Genomic DNA, 22,923 nt, shown 5'->3' on the forward strand with positions numbered 1-22,923 from the left:
TTTCAAGAGACACAAAACATGATTCATCAGGGAGTTCATCTAAGTATATGATATAAACATTTTTCTTTCTTGATCCATTGAAAAGAATTTTGTCAGAAGATGAGTGTTTGATTTCACATGTATCAGGTTTAAATATAACCTCAAAACCATTGTCACATAATTGACTAATGCTTATTAAGTTATGTTTAAGACCTTCTACATAATGGACATTTTCAATTTTAGCAGAGTTTATCTTACCAATTGTACCTTTACCTTTGATAGTAGCTGTCTCATTATTACCAAAAGTAACTGATCCTCCTTCTTTCTTTTCAAAGGAAAGAAAGCTTTGTCTATCTCCAGTCATATGTCTGGAGCAGCCACTGTCCAAGTACCATGGCTTCTTCTTGACTGTGAGAAGACATTCCTGCATTTGTTTTTAGCATGCTTTTAGGTACCCATATCTTTCTGGGTCCTTGATGGTTAGTGTTATAATGACTCTTCTTAAGTTGATAAGAAGAGTTTCTAGTCTGTTTTTTAAGAATGTTCTGAGATCGTTCTGAAAAGTATTTCCTATGATAATTTTGTTGTCTAGATTTTTTATAACAAAAAGGTTCAAGATGTCCTTCCTTATGACAGTAAGAGCATTTGTATATGGGTTTATTTGGAACAAAAAGTTTCTTGTATAATTTTTGATTGTTGTAATTTTCAAAACCTAGGCCTGTTTTGCTAGAACTGCATTTTTGGGATCCTAGAATATTTTCAAAGGTTTTAGTAGACTTTACAAATTTGTTTATGTCATTTTCAAGCTTTGAAATATTTTCCTTTAGTTTTCTATTTTCTATTTGTATGTTAGGTTTGATTTGTTCCTTATGATTTTCTCTAAGTTCTTCTAATTTTCTATTATGAGCAATTTCCATGTTTTTGATTATTTCTTTTAATGTCTCATTTTCAGTTTTATATTCATCCTTTTCTTTGGAAATTTTGGTTACTTCTTCCTGAAGCTGATCATATTTTTTATTTAGAGTTAAGCTATCATAAAATAAGTTATCAAACAAATGTTCAGTTTTTTGACAAGAAGAACAAGTTTCAGCATTTACCTCGTGTGTTTCTGATCTTGTCATAAGGCATACATTTGCTTCTTGTTCCTCTTCTTCTTCTGGGAGTTCATCTAATTCATCCCAGGTTGCCATCATTGATTTCTTTGCAAAAGGTTTTTTGAGTTTTGGACAATCACTTTTGTAGTGTCCAAATTGATTGCATTCATAGCATTGAATTTTGCTCATGTCAACTTCAGATTTTGCACTACTTCTTTTATTTGGAAATGTTCTTCTCATTTGATTTCTTCTCATCATGAGTCTTTGAATTCTCCTTGAGAGTAGAGCAAATTCTTCTTCATTATCTTCATCAAGCAAGTCTTTGCTGAAAAGAATTTCTTTCTGCTGAAGACACTCTTTTGTTTGAGAGTCCAGAGCAATCATCTTTTTCTTTGGAGATTTATCCTCTTGAAGTATTGCTTCATGAGCTTTAAGAGAACCAATTAAGTCCTCCATTTTAACTTCAGAGAGAGTTTTTGACTCTGTGATGGCTGTTACTATATGCCTCCATTCTTTAGGTAGACATCTTAGTATCTTTCTTACTCTTTCATGTGTGGTGTATGTTTTTCCAAGAGAGTTGAGTTCATTTATGATGATAGTGAATCTTCCATACATCTGATCAATGGATTCATCTTCCTTCATCTCAAATAACTCAAACTTTCTTACACCAATATCAATTCTTGTTTCTTTGACACGACTGGTTCCTTCATGATGAGTTTTGAGAGTATCCCACATTTCTTTAGCATTTTTGCATTGCATGATCCTGTCATATTCTTCCCTGCACAAAGCACTTTTAATAAATAATTGAGCTTTAGTATTTAAAAGTACTCTGTCTGCTTCAGTGGTTGTCCATTCAGCTTGAGGCTTTGGAGTGGTAGAATCTTTTGCCAATGGTGTGTATTCTCCATTTTCAATCACTGACCACATGTAGTTATCTTGTGATCTTAGGAATAGCTCCATTTTATCTTTCCAGTAGTAGTAGTCATTTCCTTCAAATAGTGGTGGCCTAGTTGATGATCCACCTTCTGAAATAAACTTTGCAGGTTTTGACATACTTCCTTCCTGAATCTTTTCCTCTAAGCACTTGTTAGATGCTCAACCTTTAGAGGCAGAGCTCTGATGCCAATTGAAGTAGCAAAGTTTTTCACAAGAAAGGGGGGGTTTGAATTGTGACCCTTTTAAAATTTAAACTCAAGTCACAAAATAAATAGTTAGTGATAAAATTATTTGTGCTCAGTGAGATCGTTCTAAGAATGATCTGTGCTGTGTAAAAATAGTTGCAGAAAATAAAAGTTTAAGGGAAAGAAGATAAACACAAAGAGTTATCCTGGTTCACCCCTAATCTTTGGGTTACGTCCAGTCCCCACCTCCTGTGAGTTTGTCCACTAGAATCACTTAAAAGTTACAGATCCAATACTTACAAATTCACCTTGATCTTGACCTAAGATCAACAACTTACCAAAGCTCCTAGAGCTTTGAACTTTCCTAGTCAACTTGACCAATCAACACTCAATCAATAGTCACGTATTGACTTGAGCAATTACAATATAGATGATTTGTTTCTAAGCTTGATTTCAGACTCACTATAAAAGAGAAGCTTAGATGAAAGCACTCTAAAGAGATTGGAACTCAGATTATGATACAAAAGAGTGACTTAAAAAGGACTTTGAGCTAAAGAGATTGAATGGGATTTATATCACTTGAATTGCTTGAAAACTCTTGCTCTTTCCCTTGGACTTGATTGCCTTTTATAGATGCTTGCTTGAGATTGAAGCTTGGCCTTCAAGTATATCAGTTAGAGAGTAAAATAGAGCTGTTACTCAGTGCTCTATATGCAGCAGACAACTTCTGCATAATGTGCAGATTCTCTGTTCAGTCTTGGAACAGTCTTGATTTCCTTTTGGCTTTGATCCATAAGATCCAAATAAGTATGAGCTGTTGCCAAGTGTATATGAGTTGTTTCTTACATCTTTCCACTGTCATGTATCAGATATAGCCGTTTGGATGCTCAGAAAAGGACTCATGACAGTTGGAGATGGTTTTGAAAAACTGTGTGCAGGATCAGTCTTGCATTGGTCTTGAAACAGTCTTGACTGCACCAGCAAATAAGATGAACCTTCATCCTTCCTTCCTTGTGGTGTGCAGCTGTTAGATAGCTCTAAGGACTGATCAGTAGTAGCCTTAGCAAGAGAATAAAACCAGCTGGAATAGTACAATAGCATATGAGACAAAATTGTACTTCTATGACAAGCCATGGAAGAATGTTCCATTTGTGTACTTTGCATAAGTACAATACAACTCATAGTTAAAATCTGGTTGTTCCTTTGTGATTGGTCCATGATATTATATCAGATGTATTTATTGGTTGGCCAATACCACAATTGATCAAGCTCATGGTTTTCTTCATGATATGTGACTAGGAAAGCATATACTTAAATTCCATCACATGTTGTTGATCCCAAAAGAGATTATCTCCTGTAGTGATTTGGTCCATAAATCCATTGTAAAGTGCTTATTTGTTTTGTTCTTAGTTGACTTGAAAAACCAGAAAGCACTTATTCCAAAACGTGCTTATTTGTCAAAACTGCAGTCTGTCTGCTAAGAATGTTCTTAGAATGGTCTTGAAACAGCTTTGCAGGATTTTTACTTTGCAAGTGGTTTGTTAGAATCTATTTAATCTTATGCCACTCAAAAGCACTTGTTAGATAACAAAATGATCAGAATCATTTAAAATATAATTAAAGATGTTTGTAATCTTTAAAACATCAAAAGTGGATTTTGCCTCAACAGAAGTCACCTGCTCATGGCGAGCATTGGCGAGCTTCAGCGAACTATTTGCTGAGCGAAGGCTTAGCGAGCCTAAGCGAACCTCACCAGGGGATCACCTGCTCATGGCGAGCTGCAGCGAGCTGTGGCGAGCTGTTCGCCACACGTTCGCTGAGCGAAGGCCTAGCGAGTGTCTCCTGTCAGGACAGTTCAAAACTTGCGTTTTCTACACCAAATCACCCAAAAATCCCATTTTTCATGTTATAAATCCCAAAAGAGTTTGTATTCAAGCATAACAAACATGGATGAACACAAAAGGACAGTTCATTTCTCAGATCTACATCATAAACATCGAAAAAGTAAAGATTGAACACTTTTTCATCAAAACTCTCAAGAACACAAAGTTCTTGAGTTTAATCTTTCATAAACTCGTTTTTAACCATTATTTTCGTTCATTAATCATGTTAAAATCATGTTAAACATATTAAGCATCTTAGGAACGATTTCCATCAAGAAAATCCGTCCTAAGCTAAAACGAAAATGGGGTGGAGGAAGTTCGGGTGAGGAGAAATCGACATTCTCCCCTTCCTCGAGTCACCCACGAATATGAAATCTACTCTCTTACCTGGATTCGAAGAAAAACTCGAAGATTGATCTTGAACCTCTAGCTCTCCCCTTGCCCTAGCTCTACAAGCTCTCCTCTTCTCTCAAGAACACAAGAACAAAAGAGAATAATGAATTCTCTCTTCCCTCACTATGCCCATATGGGCGCTCCACACACACACAAGGCCCATTGGGCCTCAAGCCCACTAACTTGGCCCAACTCGCGTTAACTCTCACTAACTCGCGCGTTAACTAAAACTCTCGATAAATAACTTAAAGTTACTATCTTACTTAAAAACCACATCACCAAATAATTAAACACTTAAATAGTGAATAATAAATTTGGGTTGTTACAGTGGTCACCACTTTAAGGGTTTGTTTGTTATAGATTTTTCTAAAATAGATTCTTATAGTGTTAAATAATTTTGTGTAAAAAAATTTACAAAGAAATTTTTTACAAAAGCTTCAAATGAAAATTTGGTTTGAATAATTATTCTTAAAATGTTATTTTAGGTATTTGATAATTTTATTGAAATTTTTTTGGATATCAAAATTTCGAAAAATCATTTAATTTTGAAGCTATTTCAAATAGATTTTCATAAAAATCATTTTTGAAATACAACTTTTTGAAAAAATTGTGATTTTGACTATGTTTTGGTTTTCAATAATGTGTGTTTATGTTATATGATGTCAAAATTAGTGTTTCAATTTAGAAAAAACGAATATAAAAAAACTTGTAATATTTTAAAAAACAGTTTTAGAAAAGGCTTAAATGCAGTTTTACCCCCTATTTTGAAAAATGCGGAATTTTACCCCCCTATTTTATAATTTGTTGGATTTTGCCCCCCACCAAAATTTTGCACAAAACCTGCTGCACTAAAACGATAATTAATTTCTCTCTGTAACTCCAAATTTAGTGGGGTTTGATTCTGTGGAAAGCTAAATCGATTACGGTCGTTTCGGTATCAGTTTTGTGAATTATTGATCCAAATTGAGTTATGTGAGAAGCTTTGAACTTGAGGCTCAGAAACAGATTTTGTGCAGAATTTTGGTGGGGGCAAAATCCAACAAATTATAAAATAGGGGGGGTAAAATTCCGCATTTTAAAATAGGAGGGGGTAAAATTCTGCATTTTTTAAAATATAAGGAGTAAAATTGCATTTAAGCCATTTAAAAAATCTATTTTAAAAAATTCAAAGAAAAATCTATTTTTTTAAATGCGAAACAAAGAGGCTCTAAATGACACTTTAGATGGATGACCATTAAAAAGTTACCAATAAAAACAAAATGAACTTATTTACTGATGTGCATTTTGACGCGCGCTGTATTGCATATGGACCATCCGATTTGTAATGTACGGTGGAGGATCCATGTTGTTGCCTCCTTCCCTCGCCAGGCTGTGTAGAACTTAGGAGACCTCAGTTGTAGGTGTTCTTAGACGGAGAATTCCACAAGACTTGTCTACTCAAGAAAAAACACGTCCAATTCCACAAGACAAACTTACCTACATGGCTACAATCATTTTATGGAACAAACAAAGGCGAAACAAAAGTTCAATGGGAGTCACATGACAAAGGACACGCTGAATCCATTTCCAATGTGCCACCTCACCAACTTCCCTTTCCTAATTCTGTTTAAAAACAATCTATTTTTATCAACTCCACAAAAAAACCAAAAACTAAACAAATTTCAACAAGAAAGAAAAAAAATGAAAATCCAAACCTCATTGCCAATGCCAATGGTGGCCTAAGGAGAAACAAAGAAGGAACCACCATTCCCAATTTGCATCTCCTTCCGTCAACAATGGCTGAAGAATTTTCAAAAGCGGTTGAAGAAGGAATCAAATTATCAAAAAGAATATATTTCGGAAATGACAGAGCAGTTTCACCACCAAAACCACCAACAACAATGGTGAAATCGAATACTGGTTTTTTACCAACATCACCTATGGTTTATGCGGTTATTCATGATCCTTCTATTGTTGATAATCCTGATATACCTAGCTATCAACCGCACGTCCATGGAAGGTGTGATCCTCCTGCGCTTATTCCGTTACAAATGATTAATGTTGTTGATTGTAAGGTTGATTGTTATTTGGATAGTGCTTTTGTTGAGGTTGTTGGTTCTTGGAGGCTTCATTGTGTTTCTGGGAGTAGGTCTTGTGATTGTGTTGTTGCTGTTCCTATGGGTTCTCAGGTTTGTGTCTTTTTCTCAATGTTATTTTCGTTTTATTTATTTTTGCAGAAACGGAAATTAGAAATATTTTACTTATTTATTCGTCTAGATTAATATGATATTAATGTAAAATTTAACAAAATACACTTTTTTTAAAAAAAATATTTTTTTACCTTTTTAAGCTCGTGGTTAATGATCTATATAACTAATCGTTGAGGAAAATGAATTTGATTTCTGGTGGGAATAATTTTTGCGGCCAAACTCTGAATTAGCAAGTCCTCCTTTCCTAGAACTAGAGGATTAATACCCAAAAAAGAAATGAGTATAGCTCAATTGGTATGATATTGCAAAATACAGGGCCGAATTTTGAACTTGTGATTCTCCATTTATTCACCTTAAGGGGTGAAATTCTATCCACCGACCCAAATAATTTATTTTATTTATTAACTCTCTCGTTCCAAGGAATGAGGTTCTTGGTTCTATGGAACGATTCGTCCTTTTTTTCTTTACTCAAAAACAACGATGTTCGTTCATTCATTCGTTAAAATTCATAGAAAATACATTAATCAAAATCATTACATATTCAATTTCGCTAAAAACTAATAAGGATGAATCTGCGAACAAGCTCACAACATCCAAGGTAATAGCATAAAACGGCCTAATGTCTTTGACAAAGGCTACAGTTGATATGACAAAATTCAAATGTCCGGAATAGTCATGCATCCGGATCTGCAACGTTGACGACGCTAAAGTCATTAAATCTGCACTTGGTAATTCGGAGTTGGGTTGGTTCTATGGAACGATTTGTCCTTTAGGAGCTCATTAACACTTGAGCTAATTCACTTGGTTAAATAATATTTTTTTTTTTGTGTTAACTCTTTGGTTATCGGGGAATGAGGTTTTGGTAATCCGAAATTTGGCCAATTCTCCAAAACAATTTTTCTTTATGGGTAGCTCATTAACCACTTGAGCCAATTCGTTTGGTTAAATAAAATACAGGTTTATAGATAATGTCTTGTTGTCAAAAATAAAAATACACATAAGAAATAGTAAATTCTTTGACATTCATTGTGAAATTAGCTATGAATAATTGTTTTGAAAACTAGTTACATTTGAATAGTAATGTTTTAAAGGTGTATCAGATTTTGTGTTCTGATACCATTTGGCTAACAGGGTTCAATTCTAGGTGTGGAGGTCAGTGTTCATAGGAAATCATATTCTACTCAACTGGTTGATATGGAATACAAAACTGGTGGCAAGGAGAATGTGCCGACTCAAGAAGGAGGCTTTCTCAAGCCGAATATGTTTACTTTGACTATACCACAGGTAATATATAGTTTATGTATTTTGAACTATGTAGTACCGACACTTCAGATTAAAAAAGTATCTGGTGTCTGATACAACACAACATATGTGGTTACATTTTATCACTTTGACAGTTTGACACTTGAACTATTATTGATGTTTAAGTGTCAGACAGGCAGTGTCGTTTCTGGTGTCCATGTCTTAGTACGTGTGTCGGTTCCTCGTATATTTGAAGGTTATGGATATCGAGACCCATTTGGTTGGTTATGTTATCTTCTGATTTTTGTTTGTAACAGATAGATGGAGGTTCAAATTTATCAATTAAACTTAATTGGTCTCAAAAGATAATATGCGGCAATGATGTGTTCTCCTTAAATGTGCCATTTAACTTTCCCGATTTCGTCAACCCTGCTGGGAAAAGAATGTCTAAAAAAGAAAAGATACTGATAAACGTGAATGCTGCTACCGGTAGTGAGGTTACATGCAAGACATCAAGTCATCCAATGAAGGTTAATATTTGTTTAAATTTTTGTTAGATTGCAGTTGAAATTTTATGTATGACAAATTAACCACATGTGTGATAACGTGGTTCTATTTCGTAACTTCACAGGAAGTAAAGCGCAATGCTGGAAGCAAAAGTTTCTCGAATGAAACTGATGTTCTCTCGTGGTCAAAATTTGATATTAATTTCTCATATGCTGTAAGACTCGATGGTCGATTTTAATATCGTTGTTATTTGCAGCTTCAGTTGAAATCTGCGCTTATTGGCATATTATGTTAATAAATACAGGTATCTTCAAGTCAAATAAATGGTGGTTTTTTCTTGGAATCTGCATCTGTGGATGATGTTGACCAGAGAGAGACGTTTTGCATGTACCTTTCTTCTGGAAATCTTCAGAATACGAAGGTTGGTAAAGTCTCTAAACTTTTGTTCTCATTGCCGGAGGAGCTTTTCAATTGAGATAAAGTGCGACAAAATAAATTTGTTTATGCAGTTATTGCAAGATACTTTTAATTTTTTTCACAAGTATTTGTTGTGAAGTTTATTTAATTTGTCTAGGTATTCAGAAAAGACATTGTGTTCGTTATTGACATAAGTGGAAGCATGCGAGGAAAGTTAATCGAAGACATAAAGAAAGCATTATCAGCTGCTCTCTATAAGCTTGATCCTGGTGATTCATTTAGTATCATAGCATTTAATGGAGAGATATATCAGTTTTCAACTTCAATGGAAATGGCTTCGACGGATGCTGTTGATAGGGCCATTGAATGGATCAACATAAACTTTGTTGCTGGAGGTGATACAAATCTTTTGCGTCCATTGAACATGGTAACTTTGATGTTCATACACTTTTTCCTTTTTTTCTCTTGCGTCCATTATTTAGTTTCTGGTTGATACAGTGTTGTCAAATAGTGGAATTTGAATAAATTGCTATAGTTCTGCAATATGCTATGTAGTATAAAGTGTCATCAAATAGAGATTATAACGACGCTATAGATGAGATGGCACGAGTCTCTTCTAGCTTAGCCAAGATCCTGGGTTCGATCCATGACTTGGGCATGCAGTAGTGTTAAAACTCTTAGGGAGAGTTTGCCTCCCATTTGGTTTCCACAAGGCTCGAGGGATTATTTTCCTATAGCACTGTAGCATAGCAGAATTTGACTATTTTCCGTGATCTTCAATTGACAACACTGGATTCTTGGTTTTAATCTTCATCGTCCATTTAATTTACATAGAAGAATAATGCTAGCAACACACTCTTTAACAAACACACTCTAACACACTCTCTTTTATTGGTTGAAATTCACATGGGTCCCATAAAAAAATATGGACCCATATAATTTTTATGGGACCTATATAAATTTTAACCAATAGAAGAAAGTGTGTTAGAGTGTGTTTGTTAAAGAGTGTGTTGCTAGCACTCCTCTACATAGAATTGGTTGCTTACTGAACCGAAATGTCAAGAACTGAACTAACAAATCAATGTAGACTCAACTTGATGCATATAGAACCAAAATGTTATGTTTCATAGAACTCTGGTTTATGCATTCTATTTTCTGTTTCCACCATTGTAAGAGCTTGAAGTTTACCTTAGAATTGCTGGTTCTATCAGTAGATGTAATATATATTTATCTTGCTGTTTCTTTTCAGGCAATAGAGATGCTATCGAATGCCCGAAGTTCAGTTCCAATTATTTTCCTAGTTACAGATGGAACTGTTGAAGATGAGAGACAAACTTGTGATATGATAAAGAATAGGATCACAGGAGAATCAATGTTCCCCCGAATTTATACTTTTGGCATAGGTATCATATATATAGACTAAATCAAAATTCTAATTTTGTATCACATTATTTTCGAGTTGAAATTTTATTATTCTTATACTAATCATAAAACTTCATTCAATCTCAGGTTCATTCTGCAATCAATATTTCTTGAAGATGCTTGCTATGATTAGTAAGGGTCAACATGTTGCCGCATTAGATGTAGGCAAGTTCTGAATTTTAACTTCAAAAAGTAAATATCATTTTCATTGTTTATCGTTCTTTTTTTATAAGCTTAGTGACATTGTTGGGTTCTAGAGAATTTTTTATTATCAATGTCAATAAACATATGCATAACAAGAGGTTGGTTGCATAATCTATGCATCCTAATCGGAAAACCTGATCGTGTTCTATGACACTGAGTTGACACTTTACATACAAGTTTCATGAAGCTTATCCAAAAGCTCTCTTGCAAAAAAATAACGCCTCTCGTCTCTTAATTGCAAGAGATGCATAACTATTTGAAACAAAAGTAGATAAAAATTCTGATTTACCATTACTATTAGGTGTGTCTGCGAGTTAGCATGTTTTTCACGCTTTTAAAATCGTTAGTTGTTGAAGACTAGAAGTGTATCTTCAATGTGACTATGATGTATTTCAATTATTTATTTATTGCCAGATTTGGTCGAGCCTCAAATGCGAAAACTTTTTGGCAAAGCTTCGTCTCTTGTTCTTGCAAATATTACAATAGACGTATTGGATGATCTTGATGAATTTGAGGTAAACTTTTTTCGGTTGTATGTGTTGCATTTTTATCTAGCTTTCCCTGATCCTGTATCTCTCTGATGCCATTATTTTCAATGTTTGTATAGGTGTACCCTTCACATATTCCCGATCTTTCGTCAGATGGTCCATTGACTTTATCTGGAAAATACAAGGGAAACTTTCCAGAAGTTCTTAAAGTAAAAGGTATCTTGGCCGATTTCAGTAACTTCGAAATAAATTTGGAGTTACAAAGTGCTAAGGACATGCCTGTAGAAAGGGTAATGTTCTAAACTATATAGCATATTTAAAATTTAAGTTTCTTTGTTATAAAGAATTATTTATACCGACAATTTCTTGAGAGAATCTAATCGTTTTTCATTATTGAATATAAATTGAAATTCTGTTGCGCACATTTTTCCTTAACAGGTTTTTGCAAGAGAACAAATAGAGTATCTTACTGCTCAAGCATGGCTTACTTCAAGTAAAGAAATAGAACAGAAGGTTTGTAATTACTTTCTGCATCATCACTCGACGTATTCACATCATTTTAATACTTTTTCTTGTATCACATCATTTTAATTGGCAGGTTTCAAAATTGAGCTTACAAACCGGCTTTTTGTCCGAGTATACACGTATGGCAGTTCTTGAGATTGACCGTGTAGTGAAAGCCAAGCAATCAGCCAAGCAATCAGATGGAAAAAAGGTATGTATTCCATATGAGTTTAATGGAGATGCATTGTCACTGCAAAATAATTTTATATAGACATCAAGCGAGAACTCATGAATCATGATATTCCTACGTTATAACCGCAAAATACTGAATTCTCATTTGACGTCAGTGTACAACTTATTTACACTAACAATGCATGTTTCCTTTTTTTTCGTAATAAAAGAATATTGTTGTATAAAGTTTAATAACTATATACTGACAATGTAAAATAACTTTACACTCTAGTCCAATCATGTCTCACCATCACGTTGTGTTGCAATATTACTTTCTAAAATACTTGTATAAATATCCACATGGTGCAATATAACTTAAAAATTTGTAAAAGTTTTTTACATCAATTATTAGGACAAAGTTTAGGTGCATTTCATTAGATGCTTTTTGTGTTGGTTTTCACATAAAATACTCATAACTATCAATGATTTCTCAAATCCACATTTTTCTCAAAAGTTTGTTATAACCAAAAAATGTGAATTTTATGTGAAGAATCATACGAAAAACACGTAATGAAATACACCATAAATCCTAAATCCTTAATATACAATGTAAAGGGTTATCACTAAACTAGCCAATTGGTAATTCAATCCTCATAATCTATGAAGCATAGACACTCCTTGGAGTAGGCATGTCCCGGTGTTGGACACACGTCAATGTGCGAAACTGGGACTTATGATTATGTTGAATTATATCATTTTCTCAAATTTTTATCGATGTTGACGTGTCAGTGTTTTTGTCATGCCCGATATATGTGTCTGTGTCCAGGGGAGTTTCTAAGGCCCAGCAAGCCTGGGCAGTTGCCTGGGCTATGGCCAAAATTATTGGTATATTTAGGGGTTAGTTTTTGGTAAAACTGAGATTTTTAGGGGTTAGTTTATGGCAAAACTGAGATTTTTTGTTGGACTATTTATATATTATATCACATGTGAAATTTTGCCCAGACTCTAATAATCATGGCTCCGCCACTATCTGTGTCCGTGCTTCATAGTATATATTGTGATATAACATATAAACTTGTACTCATAACAAACTTTTCTGATCATTCTTTGAAAATCATTGCAAAAAGGTATCAAAAAAGAAAAAAGGTGAAGATGTCCAAGGAGAGAGACTGCTTTTGCTTCCAAAAACAGGTATAGGATTTGGCAACTTGGCTGCAACTGTTGAGAACATTCCACCAGGAGCTGTAGAAACATTGCCTGATAGTGCTGAAATGTTTGCTAAGGCTGCCTCAGATTGTTGTAGCAGGTGCCTCAACCTTTGCTGTTGCATGTGTTGCATAAAATGCTGTATCAAAATAAACAACCAATGTGCAACTGTATTTTCTCAGCTTTGTATTGGTTTAGGATGTTACAGTTGCCTCAGCTGTTGTTCAGATATATGCTGTTCTGGAGATGACACATGAAATATAAAAAATTTGTTGTATCAATAGAAATAATTGTTTTTGAGGATGAAATCATGAAAATGTATATCCTTAATTCATCTGTTTCATTTTATAGTTCAGTTTTTTTCTTATCTCCAGAATCATGGAAATGTATTAGATTTTCCAAGAGTTTTAGGCCAGCATATTAAATTTTCAATAGGAAGTAAAAAAGAAACATCATTTTCTTTTTGCAATGATCTTTGCTTATTTTATATTTTTGTATTTTATATTGTGGAATTTAGTGGAATATATTTTTATATGAGAAACTCCCGTGAAATATATTGTTATATAGAGAATACTACTCGCATATATTCATCATAGCTATGGCTGGCTGGTGTTCAAATCTCCTGTCCTTGTCCTTCTATTAGTGGTGGTATCCTAAGATTCCGGTTTAGAAATAATTTATGACTACATATATAACTACAAATAAAACAAACAAAATTCTACGTCATATCTTTTAATTAAAATAAAGAACTAATCTTAAATATTCTAAAGATATTTTTAAAATTTAGAAATATAAATCTTAAATCCTAATAATATCTATTTTAAATATATTTAAATATAAAATCTTCAAAAAAAAATTTAAGCATTATTCTCAACAAAAAAATAAGGATGCTTATTGTTTAAAACTACAAAATATTTAAAGGACCTCTTAATCATTTTATCATTGATTCATTTTGGTTAGTATATGAGAAATTATATAAATACAATCTATTCTAGCACTAGTCATATTGGATGAAAATTGTTATATGAAGCTGCATCAGCATTTGCATGAAATTTCCAATGTAAAACGGCTACAACATTTCACATATAGTCTGTAATCTTTAATCTGAAAAACAAAGGAAAACTCAGTTTCTCTTTAATCCATATAATTACACTATTGCCATATCATTCCCTTTGTTCACTGAGATTTTGTGACATTAGTCTCAATTTCCATATCTGTTTCTTCTTCCTCTTCATCTGATGAAACCACTTTTTTGTGATGTAAAGTCTGCTGAATTTTAGTCACTCCCTTTTCAACCGGCCCTATTGCTTGATTTATCGTCAGTACAACATCCTTGACAACCTGTTCGTTGTTGAGTGATGATATATACAAGAAAATTAAATTAAACCAATGAATACGATGGGACTAAGTCTTAAAAATGACGATTAATACAACTTATGTTTATTTGTTATGCAAGTAACTTACTCGTTGTCCACCGCCAACAACTATATCCTGGACGCTCTCTTTGACACTTGTTCTTGGAGCCTCCACTTGAGTCGTCGTCTCTTTAAGCACAGCTGGTTTATGCTCTCCCCCTTCATCTATATCCAATTTCGCTTCTATAGTTTCCTTCTTGACTTTTCCAGGAGAAGCGGGAAGAAAATGATACGGTTTTGCGGAAAATACAAATACATGAGCAACAGCTGCAATGGCCATCTGCATCATCATGAACACAAGTTCTAATTAGTCTTTGCACGAAAAAGAATCGAAAGATTGTGTGCAGTTCTGACAAAGAGGGAACCACCTCTATACAGATTAAGAAGTCCTGCAGTCCGGTTTGTAATTTTCCGTCATTTGGTAGCACTCTAAACGTACACAATAGCGCAATACCGAGACCTTGCCACCAAGTAGCAAATACTATAGCCTTGAAGCTGACGAACTTTGCAAGTGGCTTTATCGGTTGAAGTCTCTCATGAGTAACATTATAGAACTGCACAAGGCAATATAATGCCCACATCTGGCTGAAGTTCAATACTACAGCCATATATGGATACCTGCAAAATAATGCAAGACGCTACGATAAACCTTATGAGATGTGTCAGTATAAAGATTTTTTACACTATAAGCTTCGGATCATTGAAAATGTTTAACTTTTTTTTTTTTGGTTTTCACCACCAGTATCCGGCCCACTAGACTGCCTAATCTGGTTTGGGGGTCACTTCTGGCATCAAGTGGTTCCAGCCCCGAAACCGTTTAGCTCTAATTATAACTATTTTAAAATTTGCATTACGGTTGATTGTGATTGATTGACAGTGTATCGAAATTACACTAATCTAGTTTTGTATAAGAAACATACCCGTAATACCATTTGAATTCCCCGTCACCATAAACACCAAAAAGTTCCAGTATCATTGCTAAGAATGCACAAACAGTCTTTAGGATCATCTGCACTGTATCTAAGTGAAATTACGCTTATTTATAGTCACTTTAAAGCATTAATGGACCCTTGCTAAGGAAAATTTTATCACCTACATATTGGACAAGACCAAATTTTTCGATAGCAAGAAGATCTTTTCCAAGCCTGCATGGATGCCAAAAGAAGTTGCAAAATGATCTTTGTTCTGTGCCATTATTCTCATCGGAGTCGTGCAATAAGGGCTTTTTGATGTTTTCTTCAGATTCATCTTCAAGTAGTTCTACAACCTTTCCTTCACCACCTAACAGTTTTCATTTAAAGAAAAGAACTATGCAAAATATTTTCGAAGTTCCGACATTTAGCATCACATTAGCTATATTCCTATGCTATTGAATTAACAGTAGGCAACTTACCAAGACATGCGATGAGATATCTGCCAAAAGAATATAGAGCAAAGGCTTCATAGTAGTTTCTTAAAATGTCACATGCTAAAGATAAGTTTGGATTCCACAAAGAAATTATCTGAAATGATAGAGAAGAATATATAAAAGCCGAGTTATCATCGATGAATAGCCTGCAATCTCGTTGTCTCATAGCTTTAGACACACAGTCCCTGTTTTCATATAAGATATAAGCTCTTTCCATAAGCTGTCCTGAACAGCTTACTGAAACAAGCTGAAAACAGCTTATGGACATGTGATAAGTTGTTTCCATAAGCTCTTTCAAACAGTATCACAAGTGCTTATGTCAATATAAAAGCTCAAATAAACCAATTCAAAAACAGTTCTGAAAAGTTAAAGATGAGCCTAACATTCTGCTAAAATGAAATCAGAAATATGTTTCTCAAGAGTATTAGAATCTTACAGACTCGGTAGCATAGACTGGGACCATAGAAATGATAGCAACAATCCATTTTTGTTCCTGAATGTGAACCAATCTAAATTGTAAAACTCATTTTCAAAATAAAATGTTGCAACTAGAATAAGCAAAAGCACACATAATTTGTTACTTTCTCTCTTTTTTCAGACATGCATGAGTTTTAATCTATGTAGCAACGACACTTCAGATTAAAGGTGTGTCGGGACACATCAGTGACCGACATCAATATGGCACTGACACATATAGTTACATTCAATCACTTCATTTTCTTAAATTATTGTTGTTGTCAACATGTAGGTGTTTGTGTTTCGCAGGCTTTAACTAACTAAATGCATTTCACATTATGATCATTTAAGAGTCGATATTGCTAGTAAATACATTTTAAAACACTATATATGACCAAGCTTCATAGAACTTACCTACAATTCATGTCATACAAAAAGCAAACAAAAAAAATATATAAAACAACATAGCTACGAGAGAGGAAAAAAAATGTACCGAAGGATTGGTATACGATCGAAGATGTTGAAAAATGAGAAAAATGGAGAGCACAAGAGCTACAAACACCGAACATCCGGCAATGATGAGAGCAGGTTGATGAAAAATGTTATATATTCCTTCAGAGTTTGAGAAATGATTTGATGCCATTCCTCACCTCAAGCATCTTTATCTTCAAGTACTACAAAATTTTCGCAGGTAAATTGAATATTTATGAAAGCTTCTCCTATTGTTGTGATTCATGATCAGCAAAACATGAAAAATGCAACAATAAATTAAGCTTGAGTTCATAGCAACATTTAATAGAGTATCCCGTTTTAGTATACCAAACTCTATAAACCTGAGACACTTTTGATTAAAGGTGGATTTTTTAGACCGGAAAGTTTGGCCTAACTCAACCTACAAAACCGGTTTGTAAGTTGAGAATTGTCTCTACCGGCTATCTCACAACTGATGTAAGACTTCTTAACACGGTACAACATGCATGTCACATTGAATTGCATACAAATGATTCATTTTCTCAAATTATTACATGATGTCAACATGTCAGCTACCAGTGTTTGCACCATATCTAGTATCAGTGTTTGTGTCCGTGATTAATAGATAGTACCAAAACAACCTATAATAGATTCAATCAATCTTTGAAAATGCAAAATAGGATTATCCAAAATTGATCAACTTGCCCATTTTTCATCCAAACTCATTTATCACACACACTTTTGTGCTTGAATCTCTAAAGTGACTTTATTAATATTAAGGATTCACATGTGTGAGATGTGTCTACGTTTTCTAGCATGTTGTTTATTACTAGGATAACAATCATAAAAATAAAATTTCACATTACATAAATTTACAAAGGAATATGCATATTATCTATGTTATAAATAGAACATTATAACTTGTGTTACACAAAACACGATTAAAGAATCAATCAACACATAAAAAGTAGATCAACGAATAAAAACAAGACAAAACCGACCTATATTTAACAAGAAAACCTTTGGCTTCCACAATCCAAATTCAGAAATGTTATGTGTATGAAACCACTCTTAACCAACTGTTACGAATCGATATATGGATGTAGCAATGAATTACAATTTTTTATTTATTTTATATTTTGTTGCAACATAGAAGTGCAACAAAATGTGTATTGTTATGCCATGTCAAACAAAGAATCCTTTACAATGGCTTGACACGTTTTGCTTGTCATTCCACATCATGACACGTTGCTTCATCGTACTCAAAATTTATAGAGACCAAGACATGTCTTTTTTTTTTTTTTTTTTTTTACAATGTCGTCCTAAAAATAAAGAAGTTGAACAGGCAACAAATTTACATTCCTGTGTGCAAATACTAGAAATAAAATTATGAGAGAGAGAGGGGTAGAGAGAGAAGGAGCAACGCTGCATCTAGGGCAAGCCTAGAGCGGCCGTTCCGGTCACCGCCTTTACCGAAAGCAAGGCAGAAAAGGGGTGGGTCTTCAGCAAATAGCGGAGAATGGACCGAGGTAAGACGGCGACGTTGGAAAGCGCTACGACACGACGAAGAGGGGCTGGACAGAGTGAGACAGAACAGAGGATTTCAAAACAAAATGCAATCAAAGCCTGGACAGGATTGCTCTCTCGATAGATGTCTTGATCCCAATCACCAAGTGGACGATCGCAACCGTTCAGGAAGAAGTAGATCGCTTTACAACAGAGGGATGAACACAATCCATCGATCAGGCAAAAGGAAACATACGCGATCATCATCAACCCATCATCGTTCTCGATCCGCTTCAAAAGGAGCACGGCGGCGGCTTGAGATGATTGATCGGCGTGGGCGTTCAAAGGATATGGAGAAGGACGGCGTTTCGTTTGCAGGTACAGACCGGAGTAAGAACGGCTGGGAGGAGAAGGAAGGACGCGATGTGGCAATCGAAAAGGGAACGGTACAAGGATTAGCGAAGCAAGTGAATAACAGGGTTGGCGGTGAAGGTGATGGCGGTGGGAGGAGGAGGAAGGACGTGGCGTTGAAGGAATCAAGACCTGCAACTGCTACTGTTAATGGAATGGATAAGGAAGAGAGAGTTGACGGTGAAGGTGTTGTGAAAGAGGCCTCACATCAGAGGAAAGGTGATGTTATGAATGTTGAGAATAACAATGGTGTGGGAGGTGCTTCGGGGTCTGCCCTTAAACGGTACGTTTCTTTTTATTTTACAAATTTTCCAGCACAAATGTCGAATTTTTATCTGAGAAAGGGTTTCGAAGTTTGTGGTGTGCTGGAGGATGTGTTCGTCGCAAAAAAAAAAAAATAGATACGGTCAACCCTATGGATTTGTCAAATTTTTCAATGTTAAGAATGTGACAAAATTGATGAAGGCCCTTAACAATGTCTGGTTTGGTTACTTCCGTGTTAAAGCTAGCGTAGCCATGTTTGACCGTAATGCTTTTGAATTGGGAAGGAACCCGGAGAGGCAAAAGGATGGAATGGAAACAGGTGTCAAAGTGCAGCCGTCGAAAGCAGGGAGACAAAGTTCGATGAGGCAGGTAGCACCCATAGGAAGCGTTGACAGCTTCAAGATGCCGAGACAAAATTCCAACTGTGCTGAAGTTTTAGATTTAAGGGCGGAAAAGAAAGGTAGTGAAGCCCCGGAAGGAGTGCAGGTGGGGGACATAGTTATCAAGTTAGGGGCTAGGAAGGAGGAGTTACTTAAAAAGGCTGACTCAACAAAGATGGTGACGAGGACCCCAAACGAGCAGCCAGATAATGCAGTTAAGGAGCGTCAAGTCTTCCTGCGAAGTTATCATTCAAAACCCGATGATTCTAAGTGGGCCCTTAATGGTGTAGTGGCTTCAGTTGTCAATGGTGAGGCGATTCCTGTGCTGCAGAACAGGATAAGGGATGCAGGCTTTAATGATTTGGTTCTCATACCAATGGGCGCTGATAAGGTTTTTGTTCGTAATATAGAGAATACTGACACTAATGCCACGTTCGACAGTGCTAAGGATTTTTTCAAACTTGTTTTTTCGAGCTGGACGAGGTGGGAAAATGAGACTTCACCCTATCGGAGAGGGGCTTGGGTGTGCTTGTATGGTGTTCCCATTCATGCTTGGAACGAGCAATTCTTTCAGTTGTGTGTTTTTGATTGTGGAGGGTTTCTTCGAACTGATTGTTGTTCTGCTGAAAAGAATCGTCTCGACTTCGCACGGGTTTTGATCGCTACACCTGAACTTGACATAATCAAAAGAAGTGTGACTGTCTTGGTAGATGGCATTCAAGTAGAGATTAAGGTTGTGGAGGAGTGGGGGTATGCTTTGGGAGAGGATTCTTGTCTCTTTGAAGAGGAGAGTGAGGCAGAATCTTCTTGTGGCGAGGGTCTAGATGATCATGAGGTTAATCGCAATGTTGATTTGTTAGTTAATCAGTTTAAGGAAGGGATTGAAGTGGAGGATCATAATAAACCTCAAGGCATGCAGGATGAAAAGTTTCTAGATAAGCTTGAAGCTAATCCTGGTTCGGCGGGAGTTGGGACCAATTCAGTTTTAAGAATGGACTCTCAGGAAGTGGTGGGAGAACCAGTTGGTCGGAAAGATGTGTCCCCCCATCGGGGGATGCAACGGCTTCTTCTATTTGTCGGCCGCTTCTTAGTAAGCGCACTAGTTCTTGTCCCCCGGAGGCGAGGCGTTCCACTATATCTGGGCCTTGGAGTTTGGAGTGGTTACAGGATCAGAATTATGGGGATGCGGGAGTGATCTTCTCAGCAAGTAAGGAAAGTAGAAAGCAGATTCTTAACGGACCGAGCCTTAAGCGGAAAGTGGATCTGGATCCGAGGAGAAAGAAAGCAGGAGGTGTGCTGCGTCATCCATTCCATAGTCTTAAAAAAGTGGCTAGAATGCCAAGCAAAGATCGCTGTGAGGTGTTAAAGGCCTTATAGAAGAAGGTTCATCGGCGCAGGGGCGGGGATGGGTTCAATCGGTCCTGCTCTATGAGCCGTCATGTTTCATCTGGAGATTCAGTTTCGTCGGGTTCTATAAACAACGATTGGACGAATTGGGTGGCTGTTCACGGCAATGACCAGTTGGCGGTGGATGATGTGTGGGAGATTGGGAAAGCTATTGGGGTTAAGTTTAAGGGGGACAATGTGAATATGTTCAATATTCTTTCTAGGGCGAGTAAAGGCAAGAGGGTGGATTCAGGGTTGATGGTCGAGTCGGGGGGTTTCAGGAAGGAGAATGGGTGCAAGTGATGTTTTTTCTCTTGTTAGGGAAGGGGGAGAGAGCCTGTTATGAAGATTATTTCTTGGAATGTTAGAGGGCTGGGAGGCCCTAAGAAGAGGAAGGAAGTGCGTAAGATGGTGGGGGAGTTGAAACCCTTCATTCTGTGTATTCAAGAAACTAAGTTGCAAATTTGTGATACTTTTCTTAGCTCGACTCTCTGGGGTAATTCCTCGCATTGTTTTTCTTATCGTCCATCGGTTGGGGCATCTGGAGGGCTTCTAACTGTGTGGGATTCTTCGGAGGTGGAGGTGTGGTCGACCGAGAGCCGAGAGCATGTGTTGTGGTGTCATGGGCGGTTCTCAAAGACAGGGGAAGAATTTTATGTGGCAAATGTCTATGCGCCCTGTGAAGATGGGGCTAAGCAAGAGTTGTGGGATCTTCTTTCGGTGCGGCTTCACTTGCTGGCAGGGAAGAAGGTGTGTGTGTGCAGGGATTTTAATGCGGTCAAACACATTGATGAAAGACGTTCGGTTAGGGATGGGCGTCGATCCTCGGATCATATTCCTTTTAATCGGTTCATTGAAGATAACACGTTGATTGATCTTCCCTTAATCGGTCGTAAATTTACTTGGTTTAAAGGGGATGGTCGTTCGATGAGCCGTCTTGATAGGTTTATTCTCTCAGAGGAGTGGTGTTTAAATTGGCCAAACTGTAAGCAAATGGCCAAACTAAGGGGGTTGTCTGATCATTGTCCTCTGGTCTTTTCTGCGGATGAGGAAGATTGGGGGCCAAGACCATCGCGGATGCTTAAGTGTTGGAAAGATATACCTGGGTATAACTTGTTTGTCAGAGATAAGTGGAATTCGTTCCACGTCGATGGTTGGGGTGGTTATATTTTAAAGGAAAAACTTAAGATGATTAAGGTGGCTTTAAAAGAATGGCATAAGTCTCATACTCAGAATCTTCCTAGTCATATAGATAATTTGAAGAACAGGCTGGCAACTCTTGATGAGAAGGGGGAGGAAGATGATATCTCTGAGGAGGATCTCGTTGAGCTTCATGGGGTTTCGCATGACATTCACTCGCTTTCTAGGTTGCATGCTAGCATTAGCTGGCAACAATCTCGCTCGTTGTGGCTCAAGGAAGGCGATGCAAATTCTAAGTATTTTCACTCAGTTTTGGCGAGTCGTCGTCGAAGGAACGCTTTGTCCGTCATTCAGGTTGATGGGGTTACGTTGGAGGGTGTTAATCCTATTAGGCAGGCGGTGTTCTCGCATTTTGAGTCTCATTTTCAGGCTCCTAATGTGGATAGACCTGGGGTTGACGACCTTCAGTTCAAGAGGTTAAATCCGATGGAGATTGGAGGTTTAACCAAACCTTTTTCGGAGAATGAAGTGAAGCTAGCTGTGTGGGATTGCGATAGTTATAAAAGCCCAGGCCCTGATGGAATTAATTTTGGCTTTATTAAAGATTTTTAGGCTGAGCTTCGTGGCGACGTGATGCGTTTTCTTTCTGATTTTCACCGGAACGGCAGGTTGACAAAAGGTATCAACTCGACTTTTATTGCTCTAATCCCTAAAACGGATAGTCCTCAAAGGCTGAATGATTTTCGCCCTATTTCGCTTGTCGGAAGCCTCTATAAAATTCTGGCGAAGGTTTTAGCTAACAGGCCGCGTCAAGTGATTGGTAGTGTTATCTCTGAGTCTTAGACTGCGTTCGTAAAGAACAGACAAATTCTAGATGGCATTCTCATTGCTAACGAGGTGATGGATGAGGCGCGGAAGTCTAAAAAGGATCTTTTGCTGTTCAAGGTGGATTTTGAAAAAGCTTATGATTCGGTGGATTGGGGGTATCTTGATGCTGTTATGGGAAGAATGTCTTTTCCGACTTTGTGGAGGAAATGGTTTAGAGAGTGTGTTTGTACGGCTACGGCTTCGGTGCTAGTTAATGGCAGTCCGACTGATGAATTCCGTCTTCGGCGAGGCCTTAGGCAGGGTGATCCGCTTTCTCCTTTCCTTTTTCTTCTGGCGGCTGAGGGCCTTAATGTGCTTATGGAAGCTATGGTGGCGCGTCATTTGTTTCAAGGTTATAGTGTTGGTGGACAGGGGTCGGTCTCGGTGTCGCACCTTCAA

General features: G+C 36.6%; 4 protein-coding genes across 4 annotated transcripts; 2 read left to right on the forward strand and 2 right to left on the reverse strand.

Moving 5' to 3' along the window:
* Positions 1-329: 329 nt before the first annotated feature.
* Positions 330-2,189, reverse strand: LOC123886220. Its single transcript, XM_045935553.1, has one exon. The coding sequence runs from the start codon at positions 2,124-2,126 to the stop codon at positions 330-332; it is 1,797 nt and encodes a 598-aa protein (XP_045791509.1). The 5' UTR covers positions 2,127-2,189.
* Positions 2,190-5,898: 3,709 nt separating this feature from the next.
* On the forward strand, positions 5,899-13,391 carry LOC123883940 (inter-alpha-trypsin inhibitor heavy chain H3-like). Its single transcript, XM_045932914.1, has 13 exons — positions 5,899-6,638; positions 7,791-7,943; positions 8,219-8,431; positions 8,533-8,622; positions 8,713-8,829; positions 8,983-9,252; positions 10,075-10,228; positions 10,335-10,412; positions 10,866-10,966; positions 11,059-11,229; positions 11,378-11,452; positions 11,538-11,654; positions 12,742-13,391. Exons 1-13 carry the CDS (start codon positions 6,246-6,248, stop codon positions 13,075-13,077), a joined length of 2,268 nt encoding a protein of 755 aa, XP_045788870.1. The 5' UTR covers positions 5,899-6,245; the 3' UTR covers positions 13,078-13,391.
* Positions 13,392-13,996: 605 nt separating this feature from the next.
* On the reverse strand, positions 13,997-16,742 carry LOC123886221 (protein LAZ1 homolog 2). The gene is made up of 8 exons (XM_045935555.1): positions 16,593-16,742; positions 16,080-16,136; positions 15,629-15,737; positions 15,332-15,516; positions 15,156-15,244; positions 14,604-14,853; positions 14,285-14,515; positions 13,997-14,161 (listed from the first exon to the last, which is right to left on the reverse strand). The coding sequence occupies exons 1-8, from the start codon at positions 16,740-16,742 to the stop codon at positions 13,997-13,999; spliced, it is 1,236 nt and encodes a 411-aa protein (XP_045791511.1).
* A 4,117-nt stretch (positions 16,743-20,859) lies between these two features.
* On the forward strand, positions 20,860-22,269 carry LOC123886222. Its single transcript, XM_045935556.1, has one exon. The coding sequence runs from the start codon at positions 20,860-20,862 to the stop codon at positions 22,267-22,269; it is 1,410 nt and encodes a 469-aa protein (XP_045791512.1).
* The last annotated feature ends 654 nt before the right edge of the window (positions 22,270-22,923 follow it).

This window comes from Trifolium pratense, linkage group LG5 (genome assembly GCF_020283565.1).
Source record: "Trifolium pratense cultivar HEN17-A07 linkage group LG5, ARS_RC_1.1, whole genome shotgun sequence".
NCBI classification, from domain to species: Eukaryota; Viridiplantae; Streptophyta; class Magnoliopsida; order Fabales; family Fabaceae; genus Trifolium; species Trifolium pratense.